This window comes from Melanostigma gelatinosum, assembly GCF_949748355.1.
Source record: "Melanostigma gelatinosum genome assembly, chromosome: 19".
Lineage (NCBI taxonomy): Eukaryota > Metazoa > Chordata > Actinopteri > Perciformes > Zoarcidae > Melanostigma > Melanostigma gelatinosum.
In genome coordinates this window covers 3,964,681-3,986,224 of record NC_136652.1, presented here as the reverse complement: position 1 = coordinate 3,986,224, position 21,544 = coordinate 3,964,681, and the positions used below count along the sequence as shown (strand labels likewise).

The 21,544-nt window shown below is 43.5% G+C and overlaps 1 protein-coding gene across 1 annotated transcript; it reads right to left on the bottom strand.

Moving 5' to 3' along the window:
* Positions 1-12,838: 12,838 nt before the first annotated feature.
* On the bottom strand, positions 12,839-20,972 carry LOC306793010 (serine/threonine-protein kinase pdik1l-B). The gene is made up of 4 exons (XM_079290427.1): positions 20,836-20,972; positions 19,590-20,314; positions 18,308-18,533; positions 12,839-13,707 (listed from the first exon to the last, which is right to left on the bottom strand). The coding sequence occupies exons 2-4, from the start codon at positions 20,280-20,282 to the stop codon at positions 13,469-13,471; spliced, it is 1,158 nt and encodes a 385-aa protein (XP_079146553.1). The 5' UTR covers positions 20,283-20,314; positions 20,836-20,972; the 3' UTR covers positions 12,839-13,468.
* Positions 20,973-21,544: the final 572 nt, after the last annotated feature.

Sequence of the window (21,544 nt, the reverse complement as noted above, 5' to 3'; positions counted from 1 at the left end):
CATCAGTCATGGTCCTCAGTGGATGAATCCTGCTGATTTTGGTGATCCCCTGACTCATTTTGATTTAGCGCCATTATTTTAATTCTATTTATTTTTGTAAAGCCCCAAATTACAAATTAGCCTCAGAGGGCTTTACAATCTGTACACATGTGACATCCTGTCCCAGGACCCTCGCATCACAACAGGAAAAACTCCCCCAAAAAACCCTTTAACAGAGAGAAGAGAGGATGAAACCTTAGGGAGGGATCCCTCTATCAGGATGGACGGAAGTGTGATAGATGTCATGTGTACATAATGAACAGAGTTATAACACATTAAATGCATGAGAATATACTGTAGATATACAGTAACTACTGCTTGTGTGGTGAACCAACACTGTGGTAAAGTAAAACAGTTTAGAGCTGCAGACTATTGTTTATTGTCAGCGGGACACTCATGAACAGATTGTGTAAAGCAACTGTAGACATAACAAACTGGTATGTTTCATTCAGTTGTATTTGAGCAAAGTGGCTCTTTCAATGGAACTGTCATGAGAAATATCATCTCTGGTGTTTGTGTGCTTTTCAGTTTTACGTTACCCTGCATTCCATCTCGTTGGCACGCTGGTGCTGTGGCTAGCACAGTCACCTCACAGGAAGGCCCTCCTGTGTGGAGTTTACATGTTCTCCCCGTGTCGGCGTCAGTGGCTTCTATCTGGGCGATGGAGATTCCCCCACAATGTCAAGACATGTTTGGTTGCGTGAATGTGAGTGTGAATGTCTGTCTCAGTCCTGCCAGAGTCTGGATCCCTGTCCAGGGTGAACCCTGCTTTCGTCTCCGCCCCCCACGCAGTCCAGACTAGGATAAGAGGTTACAGACGATGGATGGAAAAATACTACCAGAAGCAGTCGACTAGTGGAGCAACGGATCATATCAGTCACGGTCCAGATCAGCACGAAAGAAACAAGGCAGGAAATATAACTTTTAGATATATGATCACATTGTTTTGCCACCAATACAAATTTTTGACAATTAATGATCCATATTAACAGTTACTGTTCTCTTTGTTGTTTTACAGCAGCTAGTCTACAAGGATATTATTTTTTGTCACCGTCCCAAAAATCATGTCAACGCTCTGAAGTCAATAAACCATCAAAAATACTAAATGTTGTACTTTTACTTTGTTATAGTAATTTATAGCGTTTTTTTTCTTCATAAAAACAATTAAAATGATAAAGAAATAAAAGATTGTATTTGAATTGACTAAAACAAATCAGTAGTTTTAATGATGTATAATGTGCTTAGAGTCTGCCGACAGTAGCCGGCTCATGGGGAGAGTGCAGCGCATAACTGGCTCTCTGCCTTGACATCCACGCACCACAACTTATACCGAGTTATATAACTCTTATATCCTACTTGTATAAGTTATAGACACGTTTGCATTTCGTTAAGTTGGACTATGTAGTAATACAAACAGTTCAGTTTGTCAGGTGCAACATTTGTGACATTGTTGGTCAGTCTGTCTGCTTGACAATCCTATTCTGCTGCAATAAAAACGATTGAAGTGAGATGAACAGACTGAAAACTTTATCTGATTAGATAAAACATGTTGACACCGTTTTCCTTTGGGGACATCATTTGAAGTTGAAAAAAGTAATAAATCGCAATATTGTTATCGCAATACTCAGAATATCGCAGTATCGTGATCATATCGCAGTATCGTGATCATATCGTATCGTGGGACCTCTGGTGATTCCCACCCCTAATGACAGAACCACGGCAGTAGGCCAGCAGGGTCCAGGTATAACCAGGATCCACAGAAACAGAGGTGAGAAAGCACAGAGACTCTGGTGAAGAAGCAAAGTCAGTAATGAGCATTAATGGGACATGAATTGATATAGAAGGAGATGAAGAAGAGGAGAGAATAGCTCAGTGTATCCTAGGAAGTCCCCCGGCAGTCTAGGCCTATAGCAGCTTATCTAGGGGCTGGTCCAAGGCAAACCTGAGCCAGTCCTAACTATAAACATGAGCCAGCCCTAACTATAAACCTGAGCCAGTCCTAACTATAAACCTGAGCCAGCCCTAACTATAAACCTGAGCCAGTCCTAACTATAAACCTGAGCCAGCCCTAACTATAAACCTGAGCCAGCCCTAACTATAAACCTGAGCCAGCCCTAACTATAAACCTGAGCCAGCCCTAACTATAAACCTGAACCAGCCCTAACTATAAACCTGAGCCAGTCCTAACTATAAACCTGAACCAGCCCTAACTATAAACCCGAGCCAGCCCTAACTATAAACCCGAACCAGCCCTAACTATAAACCCGAGCCATCCCTAACAATAAACCTGAGCCAGGCCTAACTATAAATCTGAGCCAGTCCTAACTATAAACCCGAACCAGCCCTAACTATAAACCTGAGCCATCCCTAACAATAAACCTGAGCCATCCCTAACAATAAACCTGAGCCAGCCCTAACTATAAACCTGAACCAGCCCTAACTATAAACCTGAGCCAGTCCTAACTATAAACCTGAACCAGCCCTAACTATAAACCTGAGCTAGCCCTAACTATAAACCTGAGCCATCCCTAACTATAAACCTGAGCCAGCCCTAACTATAAACCTGAGCCAGCCCTAACTATAAACCTGAGCCAGCCCTAACTATAAACCTGAGCCAGCCCTAACTATAAACCTGAGCCAGTCCTAACTATAAACCTGAGCCAGCCCTAACTATAAACCTGAGCCAGCCCTAACTATAAACCTGAGCCAGTCCTAACTATAAACCTGAACCAGCCCGAACTATAAACCTGAGCCATCCCTAACAATAAACCTGAACCAGCCCTAACTATAAACCTGAGCCAGCCCTAACAATAAACCTGAACCAGCCCTAACTATAAACCTGAGCCAGTCCTAACTATAAACCTGAACCAGCCCTAACTATAAACCTGAGCCAGCCCTAACTATAAACCTGAGCCAGCCCTAACTATAAACCTGAGCCAGTCCTAACTATAAACCTGAACCAGCCCGAACTATAAACCTGAGCCATCCCTAACAATAAACCTGAACCAGCCCTAACTATAAACCTGAGCCAGCCCTAACAATAAACCTGAACCAGCCCTAACTATAAACCTGAGCCAGTCCTAACTATAAACCTGAACCAGCCCTAACTATAAACCTGAGCCAGCCCTAACTATAAACCTGAGCCAGCCCTAACTATAAACCTGAACCAGCCCTAACTATAAACCTGAGCCATCCCTAACAATAAACCTGAGCCAGCCCTAACTATAAACCGGAGCCAGTCCTAACTATAAACCTGAACCAGCCCTAACTATAAACCTGAGCCAGCCCTAACTATAAACCTGAGCCAGTCCTAACAATAAACCTGAGCCAGCCCTAACTATAAACCTGAGCCATCCCTAACAATAAACCTGAGCCAGTCCTAACTATAAACCTGAACCAGCCCTAACTATAAACCTGAGCCAGCCCTAACTATAAACCTGAGCCAGTCCTAACAATAAACCTGAGCCAGCCCTAACTATAAACCTGAGCCAGCCCTAACTATAAACCTGAGCCAGTCCTAACAATAAACCTGAGCCAGCCCTAACTATAAACCTGAGCCAGCCCTAACTATAAACCTGAGCTAGCCCTAACTATAAACCTGAGCCATCCCTAACTATAAACCTGAGCCAGCCCTAACTATAAACCTGAGCCAGTCCTAACTATAAACCTGAGCCAGTCCTAACTATAAACCTGAGCCAGCCCTAACTATAAACCTGAGCCAGCCCTAACTATAAACCTGAGCCAGCCCTAACTATAAACCTGAGCCAGTCCTAACTATAAACCTGAGCCAGTCCTAACTATAAACCTGAGCCAGCCCTAACTATAAACCTGAGCCAGCCCTAACTATAAACCTGAGCCAGTCCTAACTATAAACCTGAACCAGCCCTAACTATAAACCTGAGCCAGCCCTAACTATAAAACTGAGCCAGTCCTAACTATAAACCTGAACCAGCCCTAACTATAAACCTGAGCCATCCCTAACAATAAACCTGAACCAGCCCTAACTATAAACCTGAGCCAGCCCTAACAATAAACCTGAACCAGCCCTAACTATAAACCTGAGCCAGTCCTAACTATAAACCTGAACCAGACCTAACTATAAACCTGAGCCAGCCCTAACTATAAACCTGAGCCAGCCCTAACTATAAACCTGAACCAGCCCTAACTATAAACCTGAGCCATCCCTAACAATAAACCTGAGCCAGCCCTAACTATAAACCTGAGCCAGTCCTAACTATAAACCTGAACCAGCCCTAACTATAAACCTGAGCCATCCCTAACAATAAACCTGAGCCAGTCCTAACTATAAACCTGAACCAGCGCTAACTATAAACCTGAGCCAGCCCTAACTATAAACCTGAGCCAGTCCTAACAATAAACCTGAGCCAGCCCTAACTATAAACCTGAGCCATCCCTAACAATAAACCTGAGCCAGTCCTAACTATAAACCTGAACCAGCCCTAACTATAAACCTGAGCCAGCCCTAACTATAAACCTGAGCCAGTCCTAACAATAAACCTGAGCCAGCCCTAACTATAAACCTGAGCCAGCCCTAACTATAAACCTGAGCCAGTCCTAACAATAAACCTGAGCCAGCCCTAACTATAAACCTGAGCCAGCCCTAACTATAAACCTGAGCTAGCCCTAACTATAAACCTGAGCCATCCCTAACTATAAACCTGAGCCAGCCCTAACTATAAACCTGAGCCAGTCCTAACTATAAACCTGAGCCAGTCCTAACTATAAACCTGAGCCAGCCCTAACTATAAAGCTGAGCCAGCCCTAACTATAAACCTGAGCCAGCCCTAACTATAAACCTGAACCAGTCCTAACTATAAACCTGAGCCAGTCCTAACTATAAACCTGAGCCAGACCTAACTATAAACCTGAGCCAGCCCTAACTATAAACCTGAGCCAGTCCTAACTATAAACCTGAACCAGCCCTAACTATAAACCTGAGCCATCCCTAACAATAAACCTGAGCCATCCCTAACAATAAACCTGAACCAGCCCTAACTATAAACCTGAGCCAGCCCTAACAATAAACCTGAACCAGCCCTAACTATAAATCTGAGCCAGTCCTAACTATAAACCTGAACCAGCCCTAACTATAAACCTGAGCCAGCCCTAACTATAAACCTGAACCAGCCCTAACTATAAACCTGAGCCATCCCTAACAATAAACCTGAGCCAGCCCTAACTATAAACATGAGCCAGTCCTAACTATAAACCTGAACCAGCCCTAACTATAAACCTGAGCCATCCCTAACAATAAACCTGAGCCAGTCCTAACTATAAACCTGAACCAGCCCCAACTATAAACCTGAGCCAGCCCTAACTATAAACCTGAGCCAGTCCTAACAATAAACCTGAGCCAGCCCTAACTATAAACCTGAGCCAGCCCTAACTATAAACCTGAGCCAGTCCTAACTATAAACCTGAACCAGCCCTAACTATAAACCTGAGCCAGTCCTAACAATAAACCTGAGCCAGCCCTAACTATAAACCTGAGCCAGCCCTAACTATAAACCTGAGCCAGTCCTAACTATAAACCTGATCCAGCCCTAACTATAAACCTGATCCAGCCCTAACTATAAACCTGATCCAGCCCTAACTATAAACCTGAGCCATCCCTAACTATAAACCTGAGCCAGGGGTAACTATAAACCTGATCCAGCCCTAACTATAAACCTGAGCCAGCCCTAACTATAAACCTGAGCCAGTCCTAACAATAAACCTGAGCCAGCCCTAACTATAAACCTGAGCCAGCCCTAACTATAAACCTGAGCTAGCCCTAACTATAAACCTGAGCCATCCCTAACTATAAACCTGAGCCATCCCTAACTATAAACCTGAGCCAGTCCTAACTATAAACCTGAGCCAGTCCTAACTATAAACCTGAGCCAGTCCTAACAATAAACCTGAGCCAGCCCTAACAATAAACCTGAGCCAGCCCTAACTATAAACCTGAGCCATCCCTAACAATAAACCTGAGCCAGTCCTAACTATAAACCTGAACCAGCCCTAACTATAAACCTGAGCCAGCCCTAACTATAAACCTGAGCCAGTCCTAACAATAAACCTGAGCCAGCCCTAACTATAAACCTGAGCCAGCCCTAAATATAAACCTGAGCCAGTCCTAACAATAAACCTGAGCCAGCCCTAACTATAAACCTGAGCCAGCCCTAACTATAAACCTGAACCAGTCCTAACTATAAACCTGAGCCAGTCCTAACTATAAACCTGAGCCAGACCTAACTATAAACCTGAGCCAGCCCTAACTATAAACCTGAGCCAGTCCTAACTATAAACCTGAACCAGCCCTAACTATAAACCTGAGCCATCCCTAACAATAAACCTGAGCCATCCCTAACAATAAACCTGAACCAGCCCTAACTATAAACCTGAGCCAGCCCTAACAATAAACCTGAACCAGCCCTAACTATAAATCTGAGCCAGTCCTAACTATAAACCTGAACCAGCCCTAACTATAAACCTGAGCCAGCCCTAACTATAAACCTGAACCAGCCCTAACTATAAACCTGAGCCATCCCTAACAATAAACCTGAGCCAGCCCTAACTATAAACATGAGCCAGTCCTAACTATAAACCTGAACCAGCCCTAACTATAAACCTGAGCCATCCCTAACAATAAACCTGAGCCAGTCCTAACTATAAACCTGAACCAGCCCCAACTATAAACCTGAGCCAGCCCTAACTATAAACCTGAGCCAGTCCTAACAATAAACCTGAGCCAGCCCTAACTATAAACCTGAGCCAGCCCTAACTATAAACCTGAGCCAGTCCTAACTATAAACCTGAACCAGCCCTAACTATAAACCTGAGCCAGTCCTAACAATAAACCTGAGCCAGCCCTAACTATAAACCTGAGCCAGCCCTAACTATAAACCTGAGCCAGTCCTAACTATAAACCTGATCCAGCCCTAACTATAAACCTGATCCAGCCCTAACTATAAACCTGATCCAGCCCTAACTATAAACCTGAGCCATCCCTAACTATAAACCTGAGCCAGGGGTAACTATAAACCTGATCCAGCCCTAACTATAAACCTGAGCCAGCCCTAACTATAAACCTGAGCCAGTCCTAACAATAAACCTGAGCCAGCCCTAACTATAAACCTGAGCCAGCCCTAACTATAAACCTGAGCTAGCCCTAACTATAAACCTGAGCCATCCCTAACTATAAACCTGAGCCATCCCTAACTATAAACCTGAGCCAGTCCTAACTATAAACCTGAGCCAGTCCTAACTATAAACCTGAGCCAGTCCTAACAATAAACCTGAGCCAGCCCTAACAATAAACCTGAGCCAGCCCTAACTATAAACCTGAGCCATCCCTAACAATAAACCTGAGCCAGTCCTAACTATAAACCTGAACCAGCCCTAACTATAAACCTGAGCCAGCCCTAACTATAAACCTGAGCCAGTCCTAACAATAAACCTGAGCCAGCCCTAACTATAAACCTGAGCCAGCCCTAAATATAAACCTGAGCCAGTCCTAACAATAAACCTGAGCCAGCCCTAACTATAAACCTGAGCCAGCCCTAACTATAAACCTGAGCTAGCCCTAACTATAAACCTGAGCCAGTCCTAACTATAAACCTGAACCAGCCCTAACTATAAACCTGAGCCATCCCTAACAATAAACCTGAGCCAGTCCTAACTATAAACCTGAACCAGCCCTAACTATAAACCTGAGCCAGCCCTAACTATAAACCTGAGCCAGTCCTAACAATAAACCTGAGCCAGCCCTAACTATAAACCTGAGCCATCCCTAACAATAAACCTGAGCCAGTCCTAACTATAAACCTGAACCAGCCCTAACTATAAACCTGAGCCAGCCCTAACTATAAACCTGAGCCAGTCCTAACAATAAACCTGAGCCAGCCCTAACTATAAACCTGAGCCAGCCCTAACTATAAACCTGAGCCAGTCCTAACAATAAACCTGAGCCAGCCCTAACTATAAACCTGAGCCAGCCCTAACTATAAACCTGAGCTAGCCCTAACTATAAACCTGAGCCATCCCTAACTATAAACCTGAGCCAGCCCTAACTATAAACCTGAGCCAGTCCTAACTATAAACCTGAGCCAGTCCTAACTATAAACCTGAGCCAGCCCTAACTATAAACCTGAGCCAGCCCTAACTATAAACCTGAGCCAGCCCTAACTATAAACCTGAGCCAGTCCTAACTATAAACCTGAGCCAGTCCTAACTATAAACCTGAGCCAGCCCTAACTATAAACCTGAGCCAGCCCTAACTATAAACCTGAGCCAGTCCTAACTATAAACCTGAACCAGCCCTAACTATAAACCTGAGCCATCCCTAACAATAAACCTGAACCAGCCCTAACTATAAACCTGAGCCAGCCCTAACAATAAACCTGAACCAGCCCTAACTATAAACCTGAGCCAGTCCTAACTATAAACCTGAACCAGCCCTAACTATAAACCTGAGCCAGCCCTAACTATAAACCTGAACCAGCCCTAACTATAAACCTGAGCCATCCCTAACAATAAACCTGAGCCAGCCCTAACTATAAACATGAGCCAGTCCTAACTATAAACCTGAACCAGCCCTAACTATAAACCTGAGCCATCCCTAACAATAAACCTGAGCCAGTCCTAACTATAAACCTGAACCAGCCCCAACTATAAACCTGAGCCAGCCCTAACTATAAACCTGAGCCAGTCCTAACAATAAACCTGAGCCAGCCCTAACTATAAACCTGAGCCAGCCCTAACTATAAACCTGAGCCAGTCCTAACTATAAACCTGAACCAGCCCTAACTATAAACCTGAGCCAGTCCTAACAATAAACCTGAGCCAGCCCTAACTATAAACCTGAGCCAGTCCTAACTATAAACCTGATCCAGCCCTAACTATAAACCTGATCCAGCCCTAACTATAAACCTGATCCAGCCCTAACTATAAACCTGAGCCATCCCTAACTATAAACCTGAGCCAGGGGTAACTATAAACCTGATCCAGCCCTAACTATAAACCTGAGCCAGCCCTAACTATAAACCTGAGCCAGTCCTAACTATAAACCTGAACCAGCCCTAACTATAAACCTGATCCAGCCCTAACTATAAACCTGAGCCAGCCCTAACTATAAACCTGAGCCAGTCCTAACTATAAACCTGAACCAGCCCTAACTATAAACCTGATCCAGCCCTAACTATAAACCTGATCCAGCCCTAACTATAAACCTGAGCCATCCCTAACAATAAACCTGAACCAGCCCTAACTATAAACCTGAGCCAGTCCTAACTATAAACCTGAGCCAGTCCTAACTATAAACCTGAGCCAGTCCTAACTATAAACCTGAGCCAGTCCTAACTATAAACCTGAGCCAGTCCTAACTATAAACCTGAGCCAGCCCTAACTATAAGCACTATCAAAGAGGTCTGTGTCTGTGTCTGCCCCCCGGACTGAAACTGGAAGCTGGTTCCACAGAAGAGGAGCTTGATAACTGAAGGCTCTGGCTCCCATCCTACTTTTTAAGACTCTATGAACCACAAGTAACGCTGAATTTAGGGATCGCAGCTCTCTAGTAGGGCAGTATGGTACTATAAGCTCTTTTAAGATATGATGGAGCCTGACCAATTAGGGCTTTGTCGGTGAGGAGAATGATTTTAAATTCTATTCTGGATGTTACAGGGAGCCAGTGCAGAGAAGCTAATACAGGAGTAATATGATCTCTCCTCTTAGTTCTTGTTAGTACACGAGCTGCAGCATTCTGGATCAGCTGGAGAGATTTAAGAGACTTATTAGAGCAGCCTGAAAATAAGGAATTGCAGTAATCTAGTCTAGAGGTAACAAATGCATGAACTAATTTCTCTGCATCGCTTTGAGATAGGATGTGCCTGATTATTTAAATATTACGTAGGTGAAAAAAAAGGCAGTCCTTGAAGTTTGTTTTATCTTTTAAAAAGACAAATCCTGATCAAAGAAACCTGATATTCTTTACGCTGCTGCTGGATGCAGCGCAATACCATCTAGAGAAACTATATCATTAGATAACTGATTGCGGAGGTGTTCTGGGCCTAGTGGAATAACTTCAGTTTTGTCTGAGCTTAACATCAGGAAGTTGCAGGTCATCCAGGTTTTTATGTCCTTAAGACACGCTTGCAATTTAGTGAGCTGGTTGGTTTCGTCTGGTTTGATCGATATATATAATTGAGTATGATCTGCATAATGAAAGTTTATAGAGTGTTTTCTGATAATATTGCCTAAAGGAAGCATATATAAGGTGAACAAGATTGGTCCAAACACAGAACCTTGGGGTGTTCATCGAGGCTTTATCGTTAATATATACAAACTGTGATCGATCAGAGAAATAGGACTTATACCAGTTCAGAGCGGTTCCATTGATGCCAATCAAATGTTCTAGTCTGTGCAACAGGATGTAATGAGCCATGGTGCCGAACGCAGCACTAAGGTCTAACAGGACAAGAACAGAGACGAGTCCTTTGTCTGATGCAATAAGAAGGCCGTTAGTTATTTTCACCTGAGCTGTCTCTGTGCTATGATGCTCTCTAAATCCTGACTGAAAATCCTGAAATAAATTATGTAGAAAGTCACACAACTGATTTGCAACTGCTTTCTCAAGAACCTTAGAGAAGAAGGGAAGGTTAGAGATCGGTCTATAGTTGGCCAACACCTCTGGATCCAGAGTGGGCTTCTTAAGAAGAGGTTTGATTACAGCTACTCTGAAGGACTGTGGTACATGGCCTGTTAGTAAAGACAGGTTGATCATATCTAGTAGAGACCTGCTCATTAACGGTAGCACTTCTTTAAGCAGCCTAGTCGGTATAGGCTCTAAGAGACAGGTAGAAGGTTTAGACGTAGACATTGTTGAAGTCAATTGGTGATGGTCGATGGGAGTAAAGCCATGTAAATATATATCAGGGTTTACAGCTGTTTCTAGGGTTATTCTATTGGAGGATAGGTACTGGTTGAGGGCAGGAAACCATTAATGTTCTCTCTAATAGTTGTAATCTTGTCATTCAAGAAGTTCATGAAGTCATCACTACTGAGGTCTATATGAATACACGGCTCAGAGCTGTGACTGTCAGGTGCTAACTTAAATCCTTACTCACAGTGCTGAAGCCTCTTTCTACCGTCGTTTAATCAATAAGAATGCACTGTTACGCCAAACAAGGACTGCCGATTGTGTTCCTTATCTCTTACAATGAAGTCACACCAACAGGGCACAACTTCACAGACAATATTGACAGGAGGGAATGATTAAAATAAATTCTTGAAATGCACACATGGCCATGCAAGTTTTGGATTAAGACAGACTGGGGAAAAAAATAAAATCCACGAATCACTCATCAGACCCAAATATACCAATCATGATTAAAGGAGCAGTGTGTAGCATTTAGGAGGATCTATTTGGCAGAAAGGAATAATAATACGTGGGTAAGAGCCAGAAGCTTATATATTAGTTCATTGGAATTTTGGGTTTATTAACCATTTACTTTCTGAAGTATGCTCATTGTGCAGGAACTAAAGATATGTAAAACATATTGAAAAGCATTTATGTTAATGATTGACACTCCCTTTCTTTTCTTGATTTAATGACATCATGACAGCAGCCGGTGCAAAACCCGACACGGGAGCATATTGTTTTTCTACCGTGTGACAGTATATATTATTTGTGTATTTAGTTATCACTTTGTTGCGTAAAATAAAGACAAAACGAAAAGAATCAAACGATGTCCTGTCATTCTCGTAAGGAAATGAAGTCACTGTGTCTGCAGCTCATTTGCGGCTTAATAACGAACAACACTGACGGAACGCCGCTACAACGCGTGTTTTCTTTAGTGTATAATCAGCTGAAAAGAATCTTTGTGCAGTTACCATTTTCACATTAGCACCGTAGTTCTCCTACACGCTTGCCACACGTGAGAAGTTTCAGTTGGCTGCCATCTTTCAACCTCACTCGCTAGATGGCGCACTACATGGTGCACACTGGCCCTTTTAATCATGAAGACGATTTCCCACCGTACGTGTAACACATTCAACCCCGAAGGTTGCATCAACTCCTCTAAACTCACTGGAGAAGTAGGGGGGGGGGGGGGTCAAAGGCCAGCTCTCTCACCCGAGGAGGTCAGCCATTGAGCTGGGAGCACAGAGGTTAGCTGAGCTAGCCTCCCTAGCTTAAACCTCCACGCCGCTGAGCTCAGTCTTATCACAAGGATGGCTGAGAGAACAGGGGGAGGATGTTACCTTCATGTTAATGCTGCATTTATTAGGAGGCTCTTTCTTCGTGGGTCAACTGCAAGGAATGAGTTTTATATAATATGTCAACTACTCATCATATAAACGTTACAGGTTCATTTCAATTTAAAAAGCGTTTCTGGACACTATTTTTTTCAGGCATATGAGCAAAAAGTAAGTCATCAAAGACATGGACAGTCAATGACCAAGACTGATGAGCAGTAATAAATGCTGTGAACTGGGCCTGGCTATGATCAGTGAGCATCCTAATGTCTGCCTTTAATTTCCTGTTGGTTCGGGGGCGGTCCATTAGTGATCGTTCGTCACCATCGTGCTGCTGGCCCGCTTCACTCGTCACAAAGATGCTCACACAGCAGCTCAGTTTCACCTCACTGTCGAAGCGCTGAAATGACGAGGCAATAATATTACAACATTTTCACAAGCTTAACAGTTTTTAGTGTTAAAAGCTTTTGTATGTTGACTTAAAACCATCACACATTTTGAGGCTGTAAACAGATTTATTTACACACAATGTATTTGGAGGAAAAACACAAACAATATCAGTGGAAAAAAAAATGTATTGACACTTTTCAACAATTAAGACTTTGTGTCACTGTACTGCATTACAAGTCCTTTTTTCCCCACTCACTGTCCATATTTAAGACACCTGGAAGATCCATTTGAATCAGAGTGGTGGAAATATTTGGGTAGGATAATAATCACAAAATATACATTTTCCTTTTTAAGTAAAAAGCTTAATGTTCACAAATCAAGTAAAACAGCAGAAATGCAGCTGAGATAATGGGTCCCCAGACAAGCAGCAGCAGCAGTAATCCTTACATTTCACTTCAGCCGTATGTACACGCTTAAATACGTGTTCTATGTTCAGCATTCAGAGTCCCACTAGATCTCGATATGGACTTGAATGTCTTTGCATGTTTTGTGTTTTTCCCATTATGTGGTTTCCTACAGTTTAGAAATTGAGCTGTTTCAGCAGAAAGAAAAGCACCTGCAATCCCATGTAATCATACATATTTCTTACCCCCACTTCCCCGTGGCAGCAAAGTGGCTATTGCTTACACATGCAGGAAATCACCGCAGTCAGGGGTCCACTGTCAATATCTCCATGTGGTGGCTTCGGCGGTGAAAGCCATTGTGGTCTCTTACGTGCACTTTGTCAGTGGGTGTCCTCTTTGAGAGCGGAGCTCATTCTGGCCTCCAGCTGGTCGGCCGGCGGCCGAGCGTCCGGGTTTGAGGCGAGCAGGTCTAAAAGCAGGGAGCTCATGGCGGGACCGGGAGGTGGGGGCAGCGGGGGCGCTCTCTTAAACTTCATGGGGATGCACAGCTGGAGGTCAGCGTTCTCCCACAGAGCCTCCCCCAGCGGCATCAACCGGCGACCCCGACACACGTAGGCACCTAAAGAGGGAACACGAGGGCAGACGGCGTTAAGTCGTGGTGCAGGAGGATCCTGCCTCACAGCAGCAGAGGCCGCGGGGGGCCACTTCATGCCAGTGATTGTGGGCCACGCTCGTTTTTGCAAGCAGTCAAGTGCCTTCTGGTGCGTGAAGTACTTTTCTAAGGAGAGAGAGAGAGTTTGACCTGGAAATGTAAAAGACTCTTTAGAAATACTGCAGTGGGAGAGCAGCCTTCCTTCTTTCAAAGTTACATTAAACTGTGTGTCATCACAACATTTCTGTACTCATTGAAACCCCTCTGTACAAACCTTCAGAATATAGAGGAATACAAGTCGAAAGTTTGGTGAATGTGAGAGCTGCTGAAGTGGAGATTTCTAACTTTTAAAGATATGTTTTGTAAATGTACAGACATTTTGATTCGGCTAAAATAACTAATAGATATCACCATGAAACTTCCGTATCCCTTTTTTTTGTATTACAAGTTTTCTGAAATGTGATGTTTACATATGCAAACGAGGCATCATCTCTGGTAACTTTTGGTACATTTTAAGTTTAAATTTTTAATTTTTTTTTACTATATTCATCCCGGAAGGGTAAATTTGTCTCTTAATTTACCGATCCCTGTACAGGCCCATGACAGGCCCCCGGGGAGCAGTTAGGGGTTCAGTGTCTTACTCAGGGACACGTAATAGCCAAGGATCGAACCGCCGAGGTTACCGGACGACCCCCTCTACCCAGTGAGCCATGGTCACCCCCAAATTTGGGAGAAATAGACAACGTAGTAACACTTAAAGGTGTATTTTGGGTGTTTTCCTTCCACTAGTCTGAAAGAAGACATGTTACCAGGTGTGTTTTCTAAATAAATCATGTGCTAAGTGGCATGTCGCTATTGTTAATAAGCAACAGTGCTCCGCTTTACCAGTTTGCAGTTGAACTGACTCAGTCTGGATGTAGAGTGTTGAGCTAAACTTCAACGAGTCACAGCGGTTTATGCACAACGGAAGTTGGAGCGTCTTCATCGTCTGTACTGTGCCGTATTCCCCAGCGGCACAGAACATTTGAGTGGCGTACAGTTACAAGAGGGATGTAAAATCAAATGCTTTGCTTTTGATTGGACTGCTTACAAGGAGGCGGGCTTATAGCTTGATCCAGAGCTACAGAGGGCTGTGGCTCCACACACACACCGCCCTCGTCGCTAAAAGTTGCAAAATGATCGTCGGCTGGATGTTGTTTGAATATATTGTTAAATAGGTGCACGCTGTGACTGGGGATGTGATCTAGAAGGGTTAAAAGGTCGTTTGTGTCCCTGTTGTCATGCATCCTAGGACACACATTAGAGGGAAGAGCACAGAAAAATAAACCTGACATGCATTCACTGCCCAACAATGATGTCAATAGAGGGGAATCGAGCTGAAACAAGCGGTTTCAATAACCGCAAATATATTACCTGCACAAAAAAATGCATCTTTTTATAAGATGAGAAAGATATAATATATTGCCTTTTTTTAATTGACATCACATCAGACCTGAAGGAACTGCATTTAAAGCTGCAGGACAATCCAGTTATATTTATTCTTCTAAAATGAAGAACTTTATTTCAAGATGGACGTCTTTCAGAAGCGTTCTGTTGTGCATGTATTCTTAAAGCATCCCTTATGTTACTTGAAATGAGAGAAAAACCTTTTTTATTATCCGAGTATGTTTATGATAGAACTCATCCAGTTCAATTTGAAAACTGACAAATATTGTTGAAGCCTAAAGCTGTGTCCTAATTCCATAGCAATCCTCAGCAGGTTTGGAGTATGTTGAGTTGCAGAGCACAAAGGAAACAGAGGAGCCTTTACAGCTGGAAACCAAGGAAACCAATAGTGGCAGTTGATGATTCAAATACAGTCTCAGTCTGTATGGAGTTGGCATATAGTATGGGATAGGGACACTTTTTACAGCGGGACAACCACACCGCTGTTTGAAACCCATCGGGGTTGATTCGACCTCAGAAGTTGGGTGAAGCTGGAGTACCAACGCTCGCTTCCTCTTCTTTCTTTCACACCGTTATGACATTAATAACTCAGGGTTTGGCTGCTGATCAGAGCAATTAAGAAAGATAAAACTTGAAATCGGTCATTTGTCTCCATTCAGCGTTTTCTAGACTAAATGATTAATCGAAAAAAATCCTTCGTAGCAATCCCCTAAAAAATGAAAGATGATTTTCCTTGAAAGTAATTAAAATGCATTAATCGTTACTTAATCTCAATGCCTCTTGGATATACTTCAATGGAGCACTGTTAGCAACACATCCAGCCATGCAAGTCTGCTTCCCCCAATGATGCTCCACACTGAACCCTGGCCTGCACACTTCACAAAGTCGAGGGCCAAGTGTGGGGATGTGTGGTACTGACTCAGGCGACTGCGTTTCCATTTTGAAACGCAGATCTTTTTGCTACGCTACCGACAATGTGTTAGCTTGAAAACTCCGGGGTTGTGACGTAGTGTGGACGGGGAAACCGGAGACCTTTGAAAACGCAGAGTTACAATTCCGCACTCGCTACTTGATTGGGTTTTAGCAGTCACGACATCGTCACGCCGCCGGAAGAAAACAAACAGTCTTGATTAGCGATCGACGAGCAGGTTAATTCATCATGGATAACTGATTACAGGTGTTGCTGACCTTGTTGTCTAAACTAGCAGCTGTTGTGCAGTTCAGTTCTGAATTTTATAACTCTACTACTGCTGACATGCAGAGGAAGCAGCGGTTATTGGAGCGATTAGCGAGCATTAGCGGCATTATCAGCCCTACGGAGCGACCGTCTGTTTGCAGTGTTGTAACTAAGTTTGAAAAATGAAACTTTTTCCCCCACTAAATGTCTGTTTAAGTAGAGGAAGATTAGAGACGATCTTAAGTATCAAGCCCGACCTTTTATTATTAAAGAGTATTATAATCCTTTGTTCTACTTTCTGTATGGAAGCAACCAATGTACTTCCTGTTTACACTGGCGCTCGAATGCCCAGTGTACGTAAACAGTCCTGTGATATTCGTTTTCAGGCGTGTTAAGATCGTTTTCGTTTTAAAACCCTGTTTTAAGATTGGAAAGGTATTCGTGTGGATGTAGCCTCATACAGCTGGATCTGGTATCTGTGACAACTATTCTATATGTATATACATTTATCCTGGTATTTGAATTCCCGTCTTGTTTTAAGTTAAGTTTGTTAAGTTAAGTTAAGTTTTGACCAACTAGTTGCTGCATTAAAAAAAGTTTACACTCATTCATATATTTACATTTGTTACATTTTGTTTTACACGTTAGGAAAACAATGTGTAAGCCTGATGTTGCCTTCCACATGAAAGAATGATCCCACTCACATCCACACAGCTCATCATTTAAACACTGGTAACGGATCGGAACTCTCAGTATCAGTGTGGGACTGAAAGAGGGTGATCGGTGCATATAGTCAGGTGCAGCACCGGCCTGGTGAAAGGCCTAACCTGACGGAGCAGAAAGCTAACACGCGGCGCCGGGCTTCAAGGACAAACACAGGAGGTTGTGTCTTGCTCCTCGACTCGGCTCCCCTGCCGACTCAAATAACTGTGAGGGGGTGTGGGTCTTCAGAGGAGATAAAGTAAAATAATGGACCATTTTATCTGTCTCTGAAAAGCCTCTAGCTGCCTCTACCCATTTCCACACTGACAGAGAGGATCGTGAGCTGGGCTGCTAAATTCCATTTTGCCTTCCTTTTGTTTTTAAATTTGAATCCACTGAAACCCCCTCTCGCCCTCCAATCATAAGCGTTTCATTCCGCCTCATGGAGTATCGATGACTCAGGGAGGTTCTCAGGCACTAAACTTGGGGATAATGGTTGATATCTCCCCTGCCCATTTTTGTGAGTAAAATGAGACAACTGTAAAACAGCCATTTCATTACTCTCTGACAGTGGAGCGCAGAGCAGAACTGGGCCCTGCCTCCATTAAGACGCTTCCTCATCCTATGGCCACATGGGTCCTGACAGGAAAATAGGAAACAAAAAAAGAGATTAAAATCTCCCATCTATACTGTAATGCTGGCACAGTGCCTCGCCTGGCTCATGTTGAATTGCCCAGAGTTCTGCAGACTTCATGGGTCCAATTCATTACATCAAACATTCTTTGCGATGACGAAGTTGACGAGAACACGGCTGCATCTTTGCATCGCCGTGGACATGTCATTAAAGCACTGGGTCAGGACCAATGTCATGTTTTTTGAAAAGATTCAAAATGAAAGAAGCTGGAATCGTTTTAGTAGAGAAGGCTGAATTACACGCTGTCCGCTCGTATTACAAGAAGCGGAGCTACTATCGTCCACAGCATGCACACAGCATAGATCATCCATCTCTTTGCCATTTAGATCCATGATTGTACCATCTGTGGTTGATGAATATATGATGTATGGTATGTGACATTTTTAATATGTGCCAGTTAATTAAGTCAGAATCGATTCGGCGCGATGCGTCATCGAGCCGCCTGACCACACAGTCCAGCTCTCCGACCCTCCCGTGAGCAGGTGAAGGGGGGACATTCTATTCTCCATCTCGTTCCATTTAGTCTCTTCTACCGACTGTGTACTCACCCAGTTGTTCCTGCGTGGCCCCTTCTTCCAGGAAGGTGATTCTCTCCAGGATGGCCCAGAACATCACACCCAGGGAGAAGATGTCTGCCTGGGCTGTGTAGGTCAGTCCGCCCCACACCTCTGGAGCCATGTAGAAGTCAGAGCCGCAGGTGGAGGAGAAGTGCTGTCTGGTCAGCTCACCGTCCACCGGACCCTCACTCATCTTGCTCAGACCGAAGTCCGCCACCTAGAGGTTGGACGGGCAGATTGACTGACGATGAAATGCTAAAACGCAAAAGAGATGAAACCCGATGCTTAATTTTCCCTTTGGATAAAAGCTACGTAAAGATTTGTAGAGGAGGGCTGAGGTATGGAGGTATATTTCAATACGTGGAAGTGTTCACTCAGTAGAGCCGAAACAAACAGTCTCTTAAATAGATCATTCAAATAAGAGAGAATCAATCAGCGACCAGCCTACTTTGATTGTTGCTTCCATAATTTTAAGTTAAAAAAAGAAGCGCAAAATAGTGTCTGATTCCAGCTTCTTAACTGTGAATATTTGCTGGTTTTCGTGGTCTTCTATGACAGCAAACTGAATATCTTTGGGTTCTGGACTGATGGTAGAACAGACAACACATTTGAAATGTCAATTTGGGCTTTGGTCATAGGGGAAAGGCTTTTTTTGGACCAAATTATTAAAACCAGATATTAATTGACGGATACATTGTTTATTTTTCAAGTTGCAGCTCGATAGCACATCTTTCTATTCTACACAGAGTACAACATCATTTCATGTGCACCATTACCAAAAGGACATGGGGACAGGAGAAAGGAAGAAAATGGGCCCGATGTTGTGACTACAATGTTCAATTCCAAATGAGTGCACCTGTGGACTGGAGAGTAAAAATGCCCAACTATTGAGTAAAAAACAGACAAATGCATGTGAGGATGTCTAAGATGAAGGCTTGCGAGGGCAGACATACATTTGGTGTATATTTGTATTACATTTAGCCCTATAATAAATGATTTACCTCACAAACAATTCATTTTACTTACGTCTCAGTATTTTGGGTTTCAATTGTTTTTGGTACAAACGGTTGGACACTGACAGCATTTTGTATTTTGAGGAACTCTTTCATATTGCTTTTTATTATATTGTTTGTTGTCTCAAGTTCATTGCTACTGTGAAGACCCAATAACCTTCTGAAAGAAAAAATAATGATTGTTTCAAAGTTGTGTACTGACTGGGATAACACCACTGGAGCTGACATAAACACTGTCAGCGTCACAACAGGCCGCCTACCTTGACGACTGGACCCCTCTGTGACATGCAGACCAGCACGTTGTCTGGCTTCAGGTCTCGGTGGGTGATACCCAGACTATGCAGGAAGGCCACGGCACTGCAGAGCTGTCGCACCACGCTGTGGTTACGCTGGCAGTCCGGTGGCCGGGACAGCAGGTACTGATTCAAGTTGCCCCCATCACAGTACTCCATCACCAGCCACAGGGCGAAGCAGCGTAGGGGTGTCGGCGGCTGCTCTTCCTCCCTTGGGGCCGATCTCTTCCTGGTTTTGTTCTGAGGCCTCTGTGGGGTTGTAGAATCAAATGCACTTGATTTAGTCCTGTCCTGAAGTCTCGAGACAGAGCTGCTCCTCCGCTGGGTGTCATTCCTCTCCTGACTTTGTGCTGCTCTGACTACACTGCCCTTCAGCACGCTCTCGACCAGACGTGGAGGCACTTTCCCTGGTTTGAGGGGCTTCAGGCTCCTCGGCCCGGTCTGCAGGAGGCAGCTGTGCAGTGCAATGACATTGACATGGTTCTTGGCAATGGCTCTCATGGCCCACAGCTCTTGCAGGTAGAGTTCAATGCACTCCGGGTTGCTACAGGGCAGCCGCTTGATAGCCACCCTCTGTCCTGTTTTGGCCATATGGCCCTCAAAGACCACACCATAGCTGCCTCGTCCTACCTCCCTCTCTAAAGTGTAGAGCTCCTCCATCTCGCACAGGGGCTGCAGCCTGAGGTGACTACCTGCTAAGACAAATAATACAAATTTTAAAAAACGATGGTTAGCATGATACAAAATGACATGTGGCTAGTGTTAACGTATACAACTAGTTATACAATGAGTGTCTAGTATTAACAACAGTGTAACGTTAACTGTAAAATAGCAGCAAACCCTTATCCAGGCTCATTTTTAAGTTTACGTTTTCACGTGAGACCCAAAATTAAGCCCCGGATGCTTAACATTAATTAAACTCAGCTGGGATTACTAACGCTAACGTTACTCTAACGTTATGTGCTGGAGCTCTTTACTCCTTACATAAATGAAGATAGCGTTCCTCTGTTTGTATTCAAGTTGACGTTAACAAGACACAGCGCACTGTACAAATGACTGCATGTTCAGTGGCCACGAGAACATATGAAGGAAGTTACTGAATACTTTTAACAGTGCGCTGTCTGTAGCCGCATGAGCGCGTTAGTTTAAAAGGGAAGCGATACACAAAGCTCTTACGTTAGATAGACTCTCGTTATTTTGATTTCAGACTTACCCACAAAGACTTCAGCTTAATTACCAGCAGTGAATAGACTGGAATCTACTTGTTGGGCAAACCGCCTCGCGCCATATTCAACGAAGTGTGATTATTTATGGTCGATAAACAACTAAGATAAAAAATGACAACACTTCTACCAGCGAATGCGAGAGACTTCCGTAACTAAATTCAGAGCGTGGCGCTCTGTGTTTACGTGCATTGTGATTGGTTACGGAAATTCAGCCGCGTGCTGTGATTGGTTGGTAGCACAGCCGTAGGGCGTAGCACAATTCAAAACAAGACACCGCAAGTTGCAACTACCAGCAGATGAAAAGCGTCAGATACTTGTCGACTGGGTTCAAGGTATAGAAACGGACTGTTGATATCAGAAAGAATGACAACAGTCAATGGAACCTTTATTATCCTCCGTTAGGGAGTGCCCAAACTCCAGCACTTTTAAAAAGCACATGAAGGGATGGCTGTTGTCCACCAAAACTTGTGCACATCGATAGTTTAAGGAGTATTAGTGTCATGGATATGTGATGTACTAATGTTATATGAATGAATGAAACCTTAAATGTGCAAATTAATTAATGCCCTTATGTGCAATATGATGAATATGAAATGTCTTCCTTACACTGTGATATTTTTTCTAGTTTCTTTTATATATATATATATATATATATATATATATATATATATATATGCGATTCCTTTTTTATCCATT